Source organism: Hemitrygon akajei, chromosome 16 (genome assembly GCF_048418815.1).
Source record: "Hemitrygon akajei chromosome 16, sHemAka1.3, whole genome shotgun sequence".
Taxonomy (NCBI): domain Eukaryota; kingdom Metazoa; phylum Chordata; class Chondrichthyes; order Myliobatiformes; family Dasyatidae; genus Hemitrygon; species Hemitrygon akajei.
In genome coordinates, this window is record NC_133139.1 from 33,105,846 (window position 1) to 33,126,987 (window position 21,142).

The 21,142-nt window shown below is 39.7% G+C and overlaps 1 protein-coding gene across 2 annotated transcripts in view; it reads right to left on the minus strand.

Annotated features, from left to right (window-relative positions):
- Positions 1-399: 399 nt before the first annotated feature.
- lonp1 (lon peptidase 1, mitochondrial) overlaps positions 400-21,142 on the minus strand; it is a 45,680-nt gene continuing 24,937 nt past the window's right edge. The window contains exons 11-18 of one of the 2 annotated variants that reach the window (XM_073068649.1): positions 10,496-10,583; positions 10,107-10,229; positions 9,352-9,468; positions 8,808-8,948; positions 6,255-6,420; positions 4,084-4,292; positions 1,205-1,369; positions 400-862 (exon numbers count right to left, since the gene is read on the minus strand). In XM_073068649.1, the coding sequence (XP_072924750.1) occupies positions 713-862; positions 1,205-1,369; positions 4,084-4,292; positions 6,255-6,420; positions 8,808-8,948; positions 9,352-9,468; positions 10,107-10,229; positions 10,496-10,583 (1,159 nt within the window). In that variant the 3' untranslated portion in view covers positions 400-712. The remainder of the gene's footprint in view (positions 863-1,204; positions 1,370-4,083; positions 4,293-6,254; positions 6,421-8,807; positions 8,949-9,351; positions 9,469-10,106; positions 10,230-10,495; positions 10,584-21,142) is intronic. The other variant, XM_073068650.1, reaches the window with a different exon arrangement.

Here is a 21,142-nt window from a genome sequence, read left to right on the forward strand (position 1 = left end):
GCAAAGCAAGTTACTGAAACAGTACAACTGTTCCAATGTGTCTTATTCTCAAACACAGATTCACTGGGAAATGCGGAGGGAATTTTATGATTCCAGCAACATTGCAGAACACACATTTGTCACTAACTGGAAAAGTAAATTAAAATAGACCATTCTGAATGTATCAATTCATATCTGGACATGGAGCATAGATGCCAGGCACCTCAACTCTTAAATGATCAGTGAATATCAAAAAACAATTTGACTAGAAGTCATCACAGACCAGATTTCACTTACACAAAGCAGAACTTGTACATCTCTGGAGATAAGAATCCTGTTGACATTTTCTCAATCATCAAATTGTGCCAAGTGTAAAACATAAACTTAGTAAAAACTAGAGATAATATGAAGCCTTCCTGATACATGTAGCTATCATACAGGATTTATTCATAATCTACTGATTCCAATTGCTCCAGGATTCTATAATATCAAAATTGAAGAATAATTCTAGTACATTTATTAAAATAATTTCTTAACAAAATTATTGATGCCAAGATATGATACAATACTTTAGTAAATGAGCTACATAGTTCCTCACGCTCAATTTGCTTTGTTGCTTTAAGTCTTCCAGTGGTGTTATGGACCACATAACATCTGATTGTATTTCTACAAAAGGGCAATTTATAGAAATACCTTGTGATCAGTTCAATCATTTGTTCTGTGGTCAGTAATCCTATTTATTTGGAAAGGCTGTATTATACACATCCTGGTAATGTTCAGCAAAATGCACCTCCAGGCCCTCTGTAATAAACTTTGGTAGATCAAAAAAATCCTTTTTGTTTTCCATTGGTAAAATGATGCAGTTTACACCAGCTCGTCTTGCCTAAAAAAATATAAAACACCATTCAGCTGCAGTCAAACTTCTGGACTACTTGCTTTAAAATTTACTACTATTAACGTTTTTAGATTCCTTTACAGACACTGATCTATATCAAGAAAATCATCTTAAATATTTGAGAAAACCTGAGTTTTAAATTCTTAGGAAAATACTAAAATCAGAATTGCAAAATTTAGAACTGGCAGAAAAAAAACTTTAAAAATGATTAAATTCTCTTATTTAGCTTAAAGTTAAGTGCCTTAATTAAACAATTACAATTTTGATAAAGCTTTTGAGCCATTCCTTTTCAACTCCAGTTTTGCTTTCAGAAACTTCACTGCAACTTACAGCAATGGTCTTCTCCTTAATTCCACCAACAGGCAGGATTTTTCCAGTTAATGACACTTCACCAGTCATGGCTAAATTTTGCCTTGCAGGTTGATCCATTGCCAGAGAAAGCAACGCAGTTACAATTGTACAGCCTGCACTTGGACCATCCTTGGGTGTTGCACCCTAGAGAAACAAAACAATTCAGTAATTAGAAGGTTTAAACAATGTCACTGATAATAAAAGAATTGGATTAAACTTTTTCTTCATTAGCAATTATTTGTATAGGTTTGGTAAACCTCTGATAATCCACTATCTGACATTTTGCAAATCCCAGTGGTTCAGCAAATGGCTCACCAGGTGATGTTTGCTACATTTGCCATACACCCTCAGAAGGCTTTGCTTACCCTGTTCCCTTTAACCTCACCTGGTTTTATTGGTCACGCTCTTCTGAAACTTATAAGGTATTTTAAAATGTTGCTACGTTTCATCTTAGAAACAAGTGAATTAACAGTGTAATTGCATTTGATAGTTTGTATTGCTTAAATTAACAGTTATGTACTCAGCTGTCAACACTGGAAGAGTAGGAAGATAAATGTTTCAATGTTTCCTCCACGACAATTCATCATTCCCTCACATCTGTAATATTTATTTATATCAACAGAACATAGCTTTGTGCTGACAGTCTGTTGTATTTTTTAAAAGATGTTAAAATAATTGCAAGAAATGGTAACCTGGTAAATGGAAATACCTTGAGTGAAGATATCTACAACCACACTGTTGCCCAATGAGCTAGTGCCACCTGCCTGCATTTGCCCAGTCTTCTAAACCTCTCCTATCTAGATGCCTTTTAAATGTTGATAATGTTCCTGCCTCAACTACTATTCCTGCCAGCTAATTCCAAATACACACTCTTTGTATGAAGGGCTGCCTCCAATGTTCCTTCTAAATCTTTCACCTCTCATAACCTATGCTGTCTTGTTTTTAGTAGCCCCCTCCCTGGGGGAAAAAAGCTATGATGGACCTTAACAGGGTCTTGCTAAAGTCTATATAGAAACAATTATCGCCCTTCCCTCATCTACCCTCTTGGTTACATTCTGGAAGAACTCCAAGACACAAATTCTCAAGCACAAAGCTACACTGACTGTCCCAAATCAGAACGTCCCACCAAATGTTGGTAGATCCTGTCCCTCAGCATCAACTGCAGCAAGTTACCTACCACCGATGTCAAAATCTGTGGCCTGTAGTTTCCTGTATTATTTTTGCTACCTTTTTTAAAAAAAGGTACCATATTAGTCACTCTCCAGTTTTCCAGAATCTCCCTATGGCAAGAGGTGAAGCAATAATTTCTGCAAGGCTTTCTACAATATCTTCTCAAGCTTTCCACAAGATTCAAGAATACACCAGATCAGGCTCTGGAGATTTATCTACCTTGATGTACTTTAATGCCTCCAAAATCTCCTCCTTGATAAATTTCTGTTGTCCAAGAGAACATCACTCACTTCTTTCACTTTCATAATTTTTCTACATAGTAAAAGCTGAAGAGAAATATTCATTAAATATCTCAGCCATTTCCTTTGGTTCCACACACAAGCAGCCATGTTGATCTTTGATGGGACCTAATCTCTTCATAGTGACCCTTCTACTCTTAATATACCTGTAGAATCTCAGGATTTTGCTTCTCATATCCTCTTGCTCCCCTAACTTCCCTCTCAAGACACTCCTGCACTAATTGTAGTCATTGGAAGATGCACGTTGCTTATGTGTAGTGAATGCCTCCTTTTTCTTGACCCAGATTTTCAATATCTTTCATCAACTAGGTTTCCCTAAACCTGCCAAAATTGCCTTTCACCCCAACAGGAATGAGCAGCTCTTAATTTCTTGACAGCTCTTTAAAGGCTTCCCTCTTTCCCTGCAAAAAATCTCACACTTGCAAGATTGAATTGAATGGCTCCAAATTTTGTGTTGCTTGCTTTCAGGACCTTAATCTGTGAACTGTCTGTTTCCTTCTCCATAACTTACTTAAAAAGTAAGAGAATTATGGTCAGTGGACCCAAAGAACTCACTGACAGACGCTCCACCACTTGCCCTACCTCAATCCCTAGGAGGTGAACCCTCTCTAGAGGTTCCCCCAACGTACTGATCAAGGAAGCTTTCTTGGACACATCCACTCCATCGAAGCCTTGGTTGGCTCAGTCATCATTAGAGAAGTTAAAATCTCCCACCGGTATTACCTTATGTTTACAACTACCTGCACTCTCTCCATAATAGCTCTTTCAATTCCCACTGACTATTGGGAAGGTGGGCTATAATAAAATCCCAGAGTGAACATCCCCTTTCTATTTCTCAGTTCTGCCAATATTGCCCCACTGGATGATAGACCAAGAATATCTTCTTCACGGACTGTTGTACTGTTGCTATGTCCTCTTTCATCAAGAAAGCAACCACCCTTTCTTTCTTGCACCTGTCATGCCTGTAGCATTTTTCTCATCTATTTTCTGTTTTGGTTATGATATTCCAATCCAGAGAGCTCATTCACGTCATGAGTTCATCAGCCATACCTCAAACCTTTTGCACTGAAATAAATGCACTTTAAACCAATGGCCTTTTCTTTCCCCTTTCACTGCACTTAATATTGTAGACTTAGTATTGCATTACCTAGAAAAACATTGGTTTTACCCAAAACACCACTTGTGTGAAAGTAGTGACAAATTGATTTAGTACAGAGTTGCAGTATAGTGTTAGCTAATACAGCCTTTGGTGTACGGTACACGTATAACAGTCAACAGAAAATGCTTTGTTTATAGTTGTGAAGTAAAGTTGTTGCAATTAATTAATGCAATTAGCATCCCTTTTATGCAACAAAATACCTTTGCATACTTAATAACTCAAACACTTACTTCAGGCACATGGAGATGAATATGCGAGTGAATCAGGAAATCATTAGTAGGATCTTTCTGCATGAGAAAGGCCCTGGAAAATGTATAGGCAATTTTTGCACTTTCCTTCATCACATCTCCCAGCTGACCAGTCACTTCAAGAGAACCATCTTTACTTTCTTTGTCTCTTGGTCGACGAAGGGAAGTTTCAATGAAGAGAGTTGAACCACCTGATTGAGTATTATAAGGGACACAATTATTTCAGGATGTTTCCACTGTTGGAGAGCCAAAAAAAAAAGACATCTATCTGGTTCCCCTTTGCTATTTATTTAAAAGAGTGGACATGGGTGGTTGTTGAGGAGATTCAGGGAGATTTAGATATTTAGAATTAAAATACTTAAAACTTATAATGCTGGCTAACAATAAACCAGTTTCCAAGAATCTGGTTTTTTCTTTCTGAAGAAGAAACTAAGGTTGATCACCTGAGGTCTTGTGCAATTTCAATATCTCAATTGAATTCAACCCCAAACAAAAGTTAAGGTGTATTGGTATTGGTTCATTATTGTCATATGTACTGAGATACAACAATGTTTCTCATGCCAACGAGATAGATCATGCCATACATCATTACACTGAGGTAGTTAAGAGAAAACAGAATGTAGAGTTACAGTTACAGAGAAAGTTCGGTGCAGAAAGTCAGACAAAGTGCACGTGCTACAATAAGGTGGATTGGCAGATCAAGAGCTCATCTTCCAATGTGTGAGAGATCCACTCAAGAGAGATAAAAGTGGGATAGAAGCTGTTCTTGAATCTGGTGGTACATGTTCTCAAGCTTTCTATAGTCTCAGCAACAGGTAGGGGGAGGAGAGAGAATGACTGGGGAGAGAGTGGTCCTTAATTATGTTGTCTGCTTTAAGAGTAAGAATGTGATAAGGCAGTCCTCAAAATAAATACTTACATTGTTCCTAATGGTCACTTGAGAAATGGAACAAGTTCCTCATCTTCCCTGTTATGATTTATGCAGACTGGTTCTCGATGTGCAGGTTTGTCACTTGAGGAGTAGTTATGCAGGGTACCACTCTACATTCTTAAGAGTTTAGGATACTGAATTCATCAATACATTAAAAAAAATCTTAGTTAAAGGCTTGACAAGATAGATAAATGGAGGTTGTTTCTCCGGAGTTCAGAACTAGGCATCATAGGCCATCTTGGACTGAAATAAAAAGAAAGTTCTTCATTGAAAAGGACGGTGAATATTTGGAATTCTCTCAACCAATGTGCTGTGGAGCCTTTCTTATTAATTGCTTAAAAAATAGAGATTAATAATTTTCTACATTCTAGTGGTTGGGTTGAGGGGAAACAGTGCAGGGATTTTTTTTTTTAAAAACGTAGATCAGGAATGATCTTGTAGAATGTCAAAGCAGGCTTGAGCACCTGAGCAACTACTCCTGCTTTCATTTCTTATGTTCTTAAAGGAGATAGAATAAGAAATAAAGCATTCACCCCCTCTCAGAAAATATAGTAAGCCAAACAATTTCTTACTGAAATATTGACTTAATTATTAAAAGCTAGTCAAGCTTCAAAATTACATATGATAAATAAAAATTAAAACACAGATTTTGGATATCTAACTAAAAACAGAAACTGCTGGAGATACTCCGTCATTAGGTTAGACAGTAATAGGCAGTAATCTTGGATGGAAGATTGTTAGATGTTTCCCTTTCCATAGAGAGTATCCAACCGAGTATTTCTAGCATTTCCTGTAATTATACTAGAAACTAACAAACTGAAGTTATAGGCACAATCCCATGGTATTCTTGGAGGGGTAGGGAGGATCATAATGTTGAAGGCAGTTACAGAAAAAGAAGGAAAGACCATGACTGAGAATTTTGAGGGAGAAAAAGTGTAGTGGTCCATTTTAGTGAGCAGAGGGATTATAAAAGATTTAGTAAACTTGGTTGACTGAAAATTGTGTTGGAGCTTGAAACTAGCTCTGTGGATGGTGAAAAGTAGCAGCAGCGTCAGATAGATAAACATGAAATTAAGCAATTCTAGAGGTAATATGCATTGTGGTATCTCAGCAGATGAACGAAGCAGAGACAGACAAACAACATCGAAAAGTTGACAATTGTCAAGAATATATTATGTCCTTATTGTGAACCATTTTTGAAATACAAAACTCATCCTCTCACCCATAGCTGTCCAGGCTAAACCCATTACAACTCCTGATGGAGTGACGTCATACATTCGGTCCACTGTGAATATAGGTTTTCCAACAAAATCATGGAGGTTCTCTGGTGTTGCCACTACCCTGTCAGTTTCTTTATGTACAATTTTATATGCAGCCTTGCGGAATACCTGCAGGAGAGTAATCAAGTAATTTGTGGCTGCAGAGATCGTCTATGAAATTATTTAAATGAGGTATCGAAACACATGCAAATCCAAGTAATACATCAAAACTTTTAAAAACAGCTAAGAAATCTCATGTAAAATTATGTCAATTGAACAAACTCATCAGCTGTTCTCCACAGACATCCCCTTCTGCACATGGAGAGGATACAAAATTCCCCATCTAGCAAAGCAGCCAAATAAAAACACAAAATGCTGGCAGAACTCAGCAGGCCAGACAGCATTTACGGGAGGAGGTAGTGACGACGTTTCGGGACTCCTGATGAAGGGTTTCACCCGAAACGTCGTCACTACCTCCTCCCATAGATGCTGTCTGGCCTGCTGAGTTCTGCCAGCATTTTGTTTTTATTTATTTCTAGCATCTGCAGATTCACTTGTGTTGCCAAATCTGTATGGAACCCCTTTATATAGAAACATGCTCCAGCAAATTGTAATTGGATTTGCCAAAAATCTACTGCAACAAATTTTCACTACAAAGCCTGTTGTTTAAAATGTTCATACCCTTTCCAAACACTGATAACTTTTAATTGTTGCCTAACTCCAATCTTCACCAAACTGCCCACTTATTAGACATTCCATCAATTATCCTAAATATTCATTCCCTTCTTCAGCACAGAGTACCATCCAGACAGGCAGTAAGTGCTGACTTTACTAACTATGCCCAGGTTCAGGAAAAAAAATCTCTGGTATTACAAAACAACTATTATGCATGTGCTCCTTTTCTTCAAGTATTCATGTTGAAGAAATTTTTAAATAAATTGAAAGCAAAAAAAAAATTACACCCCCCTCTCCACACCTCAGTTTTTCTCTACTACCTGATTTGATGCTGAATCATTGCACTTCAAATCAAAGTTTGTTCTGGGTCCTTAAACAAACTTTCAATCTGACTTATTGACATCGTTACTTTCCCTGTTAGCTCAGGTTTCAGACAACTCATTCATTTTACTACAGTTATTTAGCTTGCAACTTTATCATTTGCCACACACAAAAAAATGCACTTGCAATTACATGCCCAACTAGACACCATCAGCTACCATCTACTTAGAAGATTTGTAAAGGTTTCACATTTTAGGGGGTATCTTAAATAAAGGCAGAGGCCCCAGTGATTCAGGGAAGGAATTCTTGAGCTGAGAGATCTTGGGATCTAGGTTCATAGCTCCTTGAAGTGGCCACACAGTTCAATAAGGTGGTTAAGGTGGCTTATGGAATGCTTGCTTTTATTAGTCAAGGCATTGAGTTCAAAAGTCAGGAGGTTGTGTTGCAACTTTAAAAAACTCTGGTTTTATAAACATCTGGACTTTTGCATACAGTTCTGGACCCCCACTATAGGAAGGATGTTGAGGCTTTGGAGGGGATGAAGAAGATGCTACCTGGTTTAGAAGGCATGTGCTATCAGCAGAGGCTGAGGGGAGATCTCAGAGATTTAACAAGATTATGAGAGGCATAGATAGAGCGGACAGAGAGTATTTGTTTCCCAGGGTTGAAATGTCTAATACCAGAGGTCAGGCATTGAAGGTGAGAGGTGTTAAGTTTTTTTTTACTCAGCGAGTGGTGGATGCCTGGAATGTGCTGCCTAGTATGGTGGTAGAAGCAAATATATTAAAGGCTTTTAAGAGACGTTTGGATAGGCACATGGATGCAAGGGAGATGGAGGGATATGGACGTGGTGTAGATAGGAATGATTAGTGTTTGGGAATTTAGATTTGCTTTTCAGCTGGCTCAGCATAATATTGTGGGCCAAATAGCCCATTCCTGTGCTGTACTTTTCAATAAAGCAACAAAGATTAGATGCTGAAAAAAAAACAATAATTTGTGGGTGAAGTAAACAAGTGACAGGGACAGAAATGTAGATGGCTACCAAATACAGGGACAGGAGTATTGAACTAGTCACAGAAATGGAAATTGGCAAGATCATGAAAACAAGGTTGAAAATTTTAGCTGGAAAACCTATTTTTACTGACTTATTTGCATATATGGAGTGATGCAATGTAACACTCTACTACAGCAAAACATTTAGTGCTTACACTAATAGAAGGTATGAAATCCCCTTATATATCTTTATTATTACTGGGCAGCAAATACAATGAAGAGAAAAAAATTACATAGTTTTGTCTAATTCTATGTCCGATTCAGCATAGCTGAAAATCAGTCTGCATAATAATTATGTTTTGGATTTTTAGTTTCAACAAAGAAATTTCTCTATATTTTGATGCATGATATACTGTAGTTCATGCAGAGTCACAGCTGGGGCTACTTTATTACACTCCTTTGAGTACAGTGTTATCTGTAGTGTCTCTTCCATGTTAGAACACTTCTACAGTGGCAAAGACACTTACCTTTTCCACCTGCTTTTGCAGATTGCGAACCCCACTTTCCCTGCAGTACTGTTTGATTAGAATAGTTAGTGCTTCAGGTGTGATTTGTGCCTTGTCTTTATCCAGGCCACAGCTATTCATTGCTTGGGGAACTAGATAACGCTGCAATGAAAGTACAAGTTAATTATCATGCATTTTTACAGTACTTTACATCCTCAGACATTTCAAAGTGCTATAGACTGTAGTGCAATCACTGCCTTTTTCTATAGACAAAATGCAACATCTATTTTGTGCATAGCAAGGATGCATAAATAGCTGAAGTAAGGAAATATGGTTCAAGTTCACAACCTTGTGCCAGAAATTAGGAATACAGAACAGAGAATGCAATCCCACTATTAAATAGAGAACATATATGAGATCCTTCATTTATATTCCATGCAATGTAGGCATCACTAACATACGATTTCTCATGTCCAATGCAAACATTAGAATAAATGCACACAGCTTTTAATTATTTTTATAGTAATAAATAATATTCTGCCCATTTAAAAAGGAACAGATTTACCTCAGCAATTGCAAGTTTCTCCTGCGCTACATAACCAGAAACGTTAATCATCTCCATTCGATCCCGGAGAGGTTCAGGAATTGTTTCAGTCACATTAGCAGTGCAGATAAAAAGTACCTACAAAATTTAAAATAAATGGTTGGACAGAGTACTTTCAGTGCTTTTCTTCCGCTTCAGTGCCAAGAGTCCTGATTTGCTCCAGGTACTTTACTACAGATGCCTCAATCCTCATGAGGCTCAAGCAACCTAGACTTGGTGACAATATTTCTTGGCTTTCTTGTTCCAAATGATTTAGATGGCCAGACAGGATGTTTCTGCACAAGACTATTAAGTACAATTTTTTGCAGTCTTTGTCCTTCTGTCTTAATTTCACATTAATTTGATCAGCAATATTAAAATTCAGTGTTGTCAGAATATTGACAAACTTATTCAGCCATTCAGGATATTATAGCTAATCCCAAGTTTTTCCTCCGCTGACATCCACTCAGGCTATTTCCACAAGCAATCAGAAGTAGGAACCAGGGTGATATTCTTCATCTGTTGCCTGGGATGTTGAGATTATTTAGAGCTTTCCCATATGACCCAGATAAAATCAGCTAAACATGACATCATCATCCATATAATGTTTCACTGAGAGTTCCATCTGGAGGTAACAGATTTAATCTCAGGTACTTTTGATGAAAGCCATCAATCCCAAAATTTAACCCCTTTCTTTCATCGCAGGTGCTACCAGACTTGCAGAACCCAAACTATACCTTTGATAAATCGAATGGCACATCAAGATAATGGTCCAAAAAGTTAAAATTCTGTTCTGGATCGAGAAGTTCCAGGAGAGCTGAAGATGGATCCCCTTGATAACCACGACCAATTTTATCAATCTGTAGTAAATAAGTATGATTGATTGATGTGATCAAAAATTCAGAATTCCTGCACACTACTTAATGCTAAAGTCAAGGACAGTAGATCACTAATGGAAATACTGCTTGTGTAAATTAAAATCAACAAAAATGTAATTAAGTACCTGTAAGTGTTGAAAACACATGAAAAAGGCAATTATACTTTAAGGTTATGATGAATTTTTGATTAACACTGGTTTAAAGCTTTCAGATGAAATATTAACTACAACCATCAATAAGAAGGTTACCTCATCAATAAGAACCAATGGATTTTCAGTTTTTGTTTTCTTCAGACACTGAATGATTTTTCCAGGCATTGCTCCAACATATGTCCTCCTACGTTAATTAGAGAAGCATAAAAAGGTTACCACAACCATTAATATATTGCCGTATACTTCTATGTTGAACACCGTTTAGAAGCAAAGCCAGAAATTAACGCTGGTTCAATAAGTACAGAAGAGTCATACAGTTGTCGAACATGGAAACATTTGGCCCACCAGATCTATGCTGACCAATGTGCTCATTTACACTACTCCCACTTGCCTGTATTGAATCTCTAGCACTCTATACCATCCTAATCTAAGTATCTGTCCAGAAGACAGATGTGTTACTGTTGCCGCCTCCGTCATCTCCTCTGGTAGCTCATTCTAGATACCAACTGCTATGTGAAACAGTTACCGCTCAAGTCCCTTTTAAACATTCTCCTATTTACCTTAATACAATGGCTTCTAGTTTTAGACACCGATCGTGGGAGAGAAAGTCAAGTTATCTACCCTACCTATGCCTCCCATAATTATATACACCTCTATCTTGTCACCTCTCAGTCTCCTTCATTCTAGGGAAAACTGACAATTTCTCCTTATAACTCAAGGCCTCTGATCCAGGCAGCATTATTGTGAATTTTTTTTTTTTTTGCACCTTCTCTAGCTTAATCATGTCTTTTCAGCAACAAAGCAACCAGAACTGCACTCCAAGTGTGGCCACACCAAAGATACGTACAGCTGTAACACAATGACCCAAATCTTGCACTCAATGCTGATGAAGGCAAGCCATCCACTTTCCCCATCACCCTGTCTGCCTGTGTTGCCACATTCAGGGAACCATGTACTCACATTCCAAGGTCTCTATTCAACAACCTATCACTCTGTCCTGCCCTAGCTTAATTTCCCAAAATGCACTATTTCACATTTGTACAAGTTTAATTCCACTTTCCCAGTCTTTCCACCTTTTAACAAGCCTGACCAGCTACTTTGAATTCACACTGTAGGATACAAGAATCAGTTACAAATTCCACATAGATTAGAGGCTTTGAGACACAAGTTTCTCGCTACAATGATGAGAACATGGTTCAGAGCTGCACATCCCAGAAAAACGTAGCTATAGGCATCTACAACACTAACCAATGAGGAAACATTTTAGATCAAATAGAGTTGAAAGCTGTCTCTGTCCATTATTAATTATCACAGTGAAACAAGCTATCATGAAGAGTGCTATCAGACAACATTTGTTCATAATTGATTTGCTTACTGATGTTAGATCTGAGTTCTGACAGATTCTGTTATTTTGCATAACACATTGTTGTTTGGAACTTGAAAAGCCTTAAACGCTATGAAAGCTACTGATGTCCCCTTAACATGTGACATTCTTGACAAGACTATATGATGTCAAAACAATCTTATTTTTTCAATCCCCTTTTAAAATGCCCAACATTTGATTTGCCATCTTAATTATTAGTTAGTACACACAGGTGCAAATGTACACAAACATATACTACTTTTCTTGTCATCTCTTATTTTCCCAAATCATACTCCCTATTCCACTGGCCTATCCCATTCACTTGACACAGCTACAACCTCTTGTGCTCTTTTCATAGTCCACACAACCACCTGAATTTGCTTAAATTTGGGTAAATTGTGTTAACTTTTCAATCATCATCAAACTGCGATTGAAAGGGGAACCAATAAAAATCCTAAGGTGACTCATCTAGTAATGATTAGGTTCCAAAGAAATGAAAAGTAAAAAGCTGGAGGAACTCAGCAGGTCAGGCAGCATCTATGGAGATAAATGGACAGTGGACATTTCAGGTCAAAACCCTTCAACTAGACTGGAAGATATAGTTAGTATAAAGAGGTGAGGGAAAAAAAAATCAAGAGTCAGGTTTATTATCTGATTATGGAGGGAAAGAAGCTATTCCTGAATCAGCGAGGTTGGATACCTCCTCCCTGACAGTAGTAATGAAAACAGGACATGTCCCAAATGCTGAAGGATGCCGCCTTCTTGAGTCACTGCCTCTTGAACATGTCCTCAATGGTGGGGAGGATTATGCCCATGATGGAGCTAGTTGAATCTTCACTACATGCCAGGCTGTGAAGCAAACAGTCAGAATGTTCTCTATTGTACATCTATAGAAATTTGCAAGAGTCTTTGGTGACATAGCAAATTTCATCAAGCTCCTAATGAAGCAGAGCTGCAGGTGTGCCTTCTTCATGACTGTATTAATGTGCTGAGCCCAAATCAGATCCTCTGAGATGTTGACACCCAGGAACTTAAAGATCCTCACCAGTTCCACTGCTGACCCCTCAATGAGGATTGGTGTGTGTTCTCCCAACTTCCCATTCCTGAAGTCCACAATCAATTCCTTGTGTTCCTGATGCTGAGTACAAGGCTGTTATTGTGACACCACTCAACCAGCTGATCTATCATTCTTGTATGCCTCTGTTACCATCTGAGACTTTACCAAAACAGTGATGTCATTGTGAATTTATACATGGCGTTGAGCTGCCACAGTCATGACTGCAGAGAGTAGAGCAGTAGATTCAGCATGCAAATAATAGGTGGAACCAGGTGATTAAGGGTGACAGGCAGATGGGGGGGGGGGGCGGGTCAGGAGGAAAGAGTGACAGAGGCAGGGAGGTGATAGGTGTAGTTAACAAAGGGCTGCAGGTGATGGAACCTCATAGGAAAGGAAGGTGAATCATGACACCAAGGAAGATGAGGGGTGAGCAGATGGGAACAGTGGGGTAAAGGATCCAGTGGGAGGCATATGTGGGTTATCAGCAGATGGAGTGGGTGGAGGAAGAGAAAGAAACGGGGGCTGGGTGGTGCGATGAAGGGTTTGTTGGTCTAGGAGATTGGGGAAGAGCAAAAATGTAAAGTATAGCAACAGTTACCAGAAATTGGAGAATTCAATATTTAAGCCGTCAGGTTGTAGATTATCCAGGTAGAATATGAAGTGCTGTTCCTACAGTTTGTGTTTAGCCTCATCCTGGCAGTGGAAGAGGCTGAGGACACACAATGGTGTGGGAATGGGGAGGAGAATCAAAATGGCTAGCAACCAGAAGCTCTAGTAGTTCATAGCATATGGAACTCATGTTAGCACCAGGAAGTGGCAACTTATTGTGTGCAGCTCGGAAGGGAATCATCAAATATTCCCTTTTAGGACTATTACAGCTGAAATCTACAGTCACAGCCAAGGGACTTCAGAGAATAACATCGCTTTAAGGCATTTAAAAATCAACTGATCCTCAAGAGTCGATGGACTCCAGACTCCTGAGTCAGTTTCCTTTTTAGGAAAAGTTAAACACTGAAAGCTTGCTGGTCTGTAAGAAAGATTGGAATGCAGAGCCTTTAGACTCCTCTCCCTACTACAATGCTGGCAAATACTAGGTCTCTGGAAAATAAAACTGAAGACTTCAGAACAAGATTGCAGTATCAGAGGGACATCAGAAACTGTTGGGTACTTTGCTTCATGGAAATGTGGCTCACCCCCACCATTTCAGATGCAGTGCTGCAGCTCGAGGACTTCACCATCCACTGCAAAGGACAGTAGAGTCTTTCAAAGGTACAGGAGCTGGAGTGTGTTTCTTGATCAACTCATTGTAGTGCACAGATGTGGCTGTTTTATCTCAGTCCTACTCACACAATTTGGAACATCTATCAATCAAGTGTCATCCATTTTATCTACCCAGGGTGTTTTCTGCTATCATCCTGTTGGCAGTGTATGCTCCACTTGTGGCCAATGTCCGGCAGGCACTGAAGGAGCTGAGCACCATGATCAGCAGTCATGAAACAGTGAACCCAGATGTATTCTCTATCATTGCAGGGGAACTTCTAACAGGCAACCTTGAGGAAGTCCCTGAACAATTACCACCAACATATCACCTCTGGAACCAGAGGAGCCAACACATTTGATCACTGTTACACACCATTAAGAACACTTACAATGCCATCCCATGCCCACACTTTGGAAAGTCCGATCTCTTGCTGTACTTCTACTTCTGGCGTATAGGCAGAGACTGAGGACTGCAGCACCAGTGATGAGGACTATGAGCTATCTTCATTGTCAAAGAGAGGTGGGGGAGTGCTTATAGGACAGCTTTGAATCGGTGGACAGGAAAATATTCAGGGATTCATTTTTGAATTTGAATAAATATGCCAAACTTCATCAAGACCTGTGTGGATGAATGTGCACCTTCAAGAACACTCCATACATACCCAAACCAGATCTATCCTGGTGGGTCCAACATATTGAGGCAATTACAAAGAAGGCAGGACAGCAGCTGTATCTCATTAGCAGTTTAAAGTGATTTGGTATGTCACCAAAGATTCTAGCAAATTTCTGCAGATGTACCGTGGAGAGGATTCTAACTAGCTGCATCACCATCTGGTACAGAAGGAGCACTGCATAGGAGCAGAAAAAGCAGCAGAGGGTTTCAAACTCAGCCAGTCCATAATGGGCACTAGCTTCCCCAGCATGGAGGACATCTTTAAATGGACTCCCATCACCCAGGACATACCCTCTTCTCGCTGCTGCCATCAAGTAGGAAGTACAGGAGCGTGAAGTCACGCACTCTGTTTTAGGAACAGCATCAGATTTTTGAATGGACAATGAACCCACGTACACTACCTCAATATTTCCCCCCACTTTTTGGTGTGAGTATGAGTGATTTGATCAATGTAGTGTCGGCATCAAACTTACTTGTATGGTGACATACATATACATAGATAATAAAATTTACTTTGAACTATAAACCTGGAATGCTAGTGGCCATCTAGTGTTGATATTGTGAAAGGTAGCCTTAAACCTGAGGCACACTGATGTATTGGTAAAGTGTGAGCTGGGAGTTTTATTCAGGCAAATGTGGGCCACTAATCTCTACCTCTCTACCAGAGCAGAGTACCTCTGTGGCCACTCCCCTCAGCAATAGGTATATCACTCTGGATACTGTTTGGGGTGGGGGAGTGGGGGAGCAGGGAATGACCTAGCAGAGGAAAGTCACAGTGGTCAGGTCTCTGGTATTGAGTCTGGCTCTGTAACTCAGAAGGGAAGGGGGGAGAAGAGGCGAGCTGTGATGGTAGGGCATTTGTTAGTTAGGGGAATAGTAAGGAAGTTCTGTGGGCAAGAGTGAGATTCCCTGATGGCAAGTTGCCTCCCGGGTGCCAGGGTCCAGGACATTTCAGATTAAGTCCTCGTCATTCTCAAGTGGGATGGTGAACAGCCAGAGGTCATGGTCATGGTCCATGTAAGTATCAATGATATGGGTAGGACAAGTGATGAGGTTCTGCAAAGGGATTTCAAGGAGTTAGGAGAAAAGTAAGGGCAGGACCACCAGGGTTGTGATCTCAGGATAACTATTCGCGCCACATGCTGGTGAGGCCAGAATTAAGATTATACGGTTTAACATGTGGCTGAGGAGTAGGTGCAGGAGATAGGCATAAGATTTTTGGATCATTGGGCTTTCTTCCAGGGAAGGTTGGTCATGTACAGAAGAAATGGTTTGCACCTGAACTGGAAGGGATCTAGTATCCTAGTGGGAGGGTTTGTTAATGCTGCATGGTGGGGTTTAAATTAGAGTTGCAGGGGGATGGGAACCAGAGTGCCAGAACAGTTAGTGGAGAAGTTGAGGAGGGAGATGTTGCTAAGACCTCAGACAAAGTCAGGAATCAGAAGGTTGAGCATGGTGCGAATAGTGCCCTGAGATGCGTATATTTTAATGCAAGAAGTATCGTAGGAAAGGTGGATGAGTTCCGAGCATGGATCAACACCTGAATAATGATATAATAACCGTTAGAGAGACTTGGTTGCAGGAGGGGCAGGACTGGCAGCTCAATATTCCAGGGTTCCGTTGTTTTAGACATGATAGAGTGGAAGGGATTTCAGGAGGGGTGGCATAACTAGTCAGGGAAAATGTCATGGCAGTGCTCTGTCAGGACTGAATGGAGAACTTGTCCAGTGAGGTGTTATGGGTGGAACTGAGAAATAGGAAAGGTATGACCATATCAATAGAGCTATATTACAGACCAACAGTCCGAGGGGTTTAAAAGAATAAACTTGGAGAGATTGCAAGAAACACAAGTTGTTATAGTAGGTGATTTTAACTTTCCATGTATTCACTGGGACTCCCATACTGTAAAAGAACTAGATGAGATAGTGATTGTCAAATGTGTTCAAGAAAGTTTCCTTAATCAGTACGTAGACGTTCTAATGACACAGCGTGTGATATTGGACACTCAAGATGAGGTAGTAAACTGGATTAAACATTGGCTTTGTGAAAGAAGCCAGAGAGTGGTAGTACATGGTTGCCTCTCTGATTTAGGCATTTGTGTTGCAGAGATCTGTGCTTGGTGCATTGTTGTTTTTCATCCATCTCAACAATCCAGATGATAATGTGGATAACTGGACCAGCAAATATGTGGATAAAACCAAGATTAAGGGTGTAGTAGACAGTGAGGAAGGCTATCATGCTTGCAGAGGGATCTGCATCAGCTGAAAAAATGGGTTGAAAAACAGCACATGGAATTTAATGCAGACAAGTGTGAGGTGCTGCACTTCAGTAGGACCAACCAGGAAAAGTCTTAGACAGTGAATAGTAGAGCACTGGCGAGTATGGTAGAACAAAGAGATCTGGGAATATAAGTCCATAATTCGATGAAAGTGGCACCACAATTAGATAGAGTTGTAAAGAAGGCTTTTAGCACATTGGTCTTCATAAATCAATGTATTGAGCACAGGAGATGGGATGTTATGTTGAAGTTGTACAAGATGTAGGTGAGGCCTAATTTGGAGCACTGTGTGCAGCTTTGGTCACCTACCTAGAGGAAAGGTGTAAATAAGATTTAAAAAGTACAGAGAAAATTTACGTTGCTGGGTTCGGAGGACCTGAGTTATAAGGAAAGACTGAATAGGTTAGGACTTTATTCCTTAAAATGTAGGAGATTGAGAGGAAATCTGATAGAGGTATACAAAAAAGTGCAAACAGACTTTTTCCATTGAGATTGAGTGGGACTACAACCAGAGATCATGGGTTAAGGGTGAAAGGTGAAAAGTTTAAAGGGAACACAAGAGGAAACTTCTTCACTCAGTGGCTCACGAGCCTGTGGAATGAACTGCCAGCACAAATGTTGCATGCGAACTTGATTTCAATGTTTAAGCAAAGTTTGGATGCATTCATGGACTATAGGGGTATGGAGGGCTATCATTCTGGTGCAGGTCAATGAGAGTAGGCAGTTTAAATGGTTTGGAATGGACTAGTTGGGCCAAAGGGCCTGTTTATGTGCTGCTGCAACTCAGATTAATTAAACCCAAAGATGTAATGTTAGAAAGCTCCACCTGTGGAGGGATAGAAATGAGGTTTACTGAATTTAAAAATAAAAAAGCTATGTGAGAACGAGGCGTGGCTAACACAGGTGTGGGCAAGCAACAGAAACGCAGCAAGCTATAGAAACTAACTAAATATATAAACTGTTAAAAGTGGAACTAGTAGTTAGTATGTCTACCTACTTATTGGAAATCCTCAGGGAGAAACCCCTGGGGAATAGATAATATTGATAAAAGATTTATTGAAGCCACGAGTATAACGAGCACTAGCTACAGCGAGACGATATAGGCCGAGGGTAGCATCCAAAATCTCTTCTGAGTAACCAGGAATTAGCTCTGTTTAATCATACCATGGAATTTAGTGAGTTAAAACTCTTTTACTGTTCAGAGTGTATAATTTGTATGTAATATGTTCAGTATTGTTGTAACTGAGAAACGTTTGGAAATGACAATGTGATATTGAGTTATGTATTTAGAAATTGAAAACAGAATGTGTACAAGAACTTACAGATTGTAATCCTGTTATATACAGGTCAGCTTTTTTATGTGTAAGTTTTGTGAATCAACTTTCTGTGGATGACCCACTATGTCATCTAACAAACCAAGAAACAAGATGGCAAGCAACCCACGATCGAAGATCCAGCACAGAAATGGAATGCTTCAAGATGCAGAGGATTTAATACGGCTGGATGTATGAGTTCATTTCCCATTCAAAGGTTCTGAATTTGATTTTCTGGAAGAACTGATTATTTTTGGCTTTGATAAGTGACTAAATGAGATTTACTTTGTTTAAAAGCTGTGATGTTGGAGAGGTTGTTGTGAAAGGAGTTAAGCTGTATATATTTTTAGAGTTGAATTTGATTTGTAGACGTACTGACCTGAAACTGAAATTGAGGTTAACCATAACACTTAAAAATAGAAATTCTATTAGCTTCCTAACTAAGGATAAATAAAAAAGGTAAGAGTTAATCTGTAAATCTTTAAATAGGGAACAACACTAGATCTAATTATTTAGATAAATTGGAGTAATAAGCTATTCTAATGAATCTCACTGATTCTAACTAAAAAGGAATTTGGTTTTCGTTTGATATCTGAGATTTGGAATCTAAAAGAGAATGTTGGAATTTTGAATTGTGCTTACTCGTAAATATTTTGTATACACTCAGACCCCACTTAATGCTGATGATGTGTTCCTCTGAAGTGGAATGCTACGTAAATCAGCACTATGTGGGGTTGTTCTAACATTACGTAAATGGACGTGTGCCTGCTAAACAAATCAAACCCCAAATATATTATATATTATTTTATGTATACACAGTAATTTGTGGAGTTAGAAACATGCAAATAGGCTTAACCTGTACATCAGCGGAGCAAGCAACGGTGGAGGGAAGCGGGTGATGGAGGAGGGACCAGACTGTGGGTTGCTTCTTCTTCAAGTAGGTGTCAAGATTTGACTACCTTTCCTTGCTTCCACTCATGAAGCAGTTCTTGAGCAGGAAATCATGTTGAGAACACCTTATTTTGCCATATTGCTTTGCTCCCAGTCAGGGTCATTATCGATGTGCTGGCCCATGATTTCTGTGATCGTGGTGATGCTAGTGCTGAGGAATTTTGTGGCAAGGTTTCTTGCTGGTGTTTCCTCTTCTCCATCTGTGTCCTCAGATTCACTCAGGATGTGTTCCCTGCCAATTCTTGAAGCTCTTTGTTATTAAGGCTCGTGCTGTGTGAACCAACTGCTTCTCCAGAGATACATATGCTACGGAGATTACTGCACTGTTTAAATCTATCAAATCAACCTCTGCTGGCTGTGAAATTTACTGATACATCTTCAGCTTCTTCTTGAATATTCAGATTCAGATTATTGTCATTTAGAAACCACAAATGCAATGCAGTTAAAAAATGAGACAATGTTCCCCCAGCATGATATTACAAAAGCACATGACAAAACAGACTACACCAGAAAATCCACATAACGTTTGGTAATCCCCAATCCAGAGGCCGGAGAGGCTGCTGTGTATTAATATCGCACTACCATCTTAGCATGTTCACCGGAAAGGAGCTCCAATTCCAACAGACAAAACAAGACCAAAAACTAAAGCTACAAGTCCTGCACAAAACCACATAGTTACAACAGTGCAAACAATAGCATAATTGATAAAAAAACAGACCATGGGCACAGTAAAAATAGTCCAAAGATGTTAAAAGACTATAAGTTCAAAAGAAACCACCACACAGTTTCCACAAGTCCTCAGGGTCCCCGACAGACTCGTCATCCCACGCAGGCAGAAGGGAATACCCCCGCTATGGACTTCCACAGCACCACCCGACTCAGCCTCGCAGACACAGCACACACTGAAAGCGACCTGATCGCAGTGGACTCCGAGTCCGTCGAACCTCCGAGCCTCCGACCATCCCATCCGGCACAGCTTCTCCGAGCACCATCCTCTGCTGAGCGTATTAAGATGCCCCCGCCAACGGCCATCAGCAACGCGACCCCGAGGACTGGGGGCCTGTTCTTCCCAGCAGAGACTTGGACCTCACAGCAGCAGCAGCAACGAAGATCTTCTTGGAGATTTCCAGATGTTCCTCCGTGCTCCCATGTCCATTTTTCATCCGATTATGATTGTGCACGGCACCCCGCTTCACAAATAACAGATAATCAGTTCCGGAGTGGCCGCTGCAAGCTGCGTCGCGCCGCCATCTTGGATAAGTACCACACTGACTGAATATGACTGAAATTGCTTCTTGCCTTTTTCACTATCATCATCTAGCTTACGGCCATGTTTCATTCTGTTTGGTCATCTACCCATATATTGTATTTAGTTTATTTTCCTTTTTTCAAGCAAATAGGTCCTTGAATGAGTCACCTTCATTAATGATAACTTTGAGGTTGCCGTTGCAGAAGCTTTTATCTTGTCTGCAGTTTTTAATAATTGTTCTGACTGTCGATGTAGCCAACTTCAAAGAGGCACCAACATCAACCTGACACTCACCAGCTTTCAAATGCCGTATTACTTACAATTTCACATCCCAGCTAATGTTTTTCCTAGACATCTTAAATGTACTATCCCCAATGGAAGTTGGAGGCAGTTTTCCAGACATTATGGATGAAAAAATGCAATAAATTGGCGAGGGAGCAAGAATGTTTACTTACGTGGGAGAGGGAGAGCGTATGTAAAGGGCTTTCATTGGCTGATTGAGTGTTTACTGTAATGGCAGCTGCTCTTGAGAAGTTTTAAGTGTTCTTTAAAATGAATTTTCGTCATTTAAAAAAATTTCAATAAAGAATTGAATAACC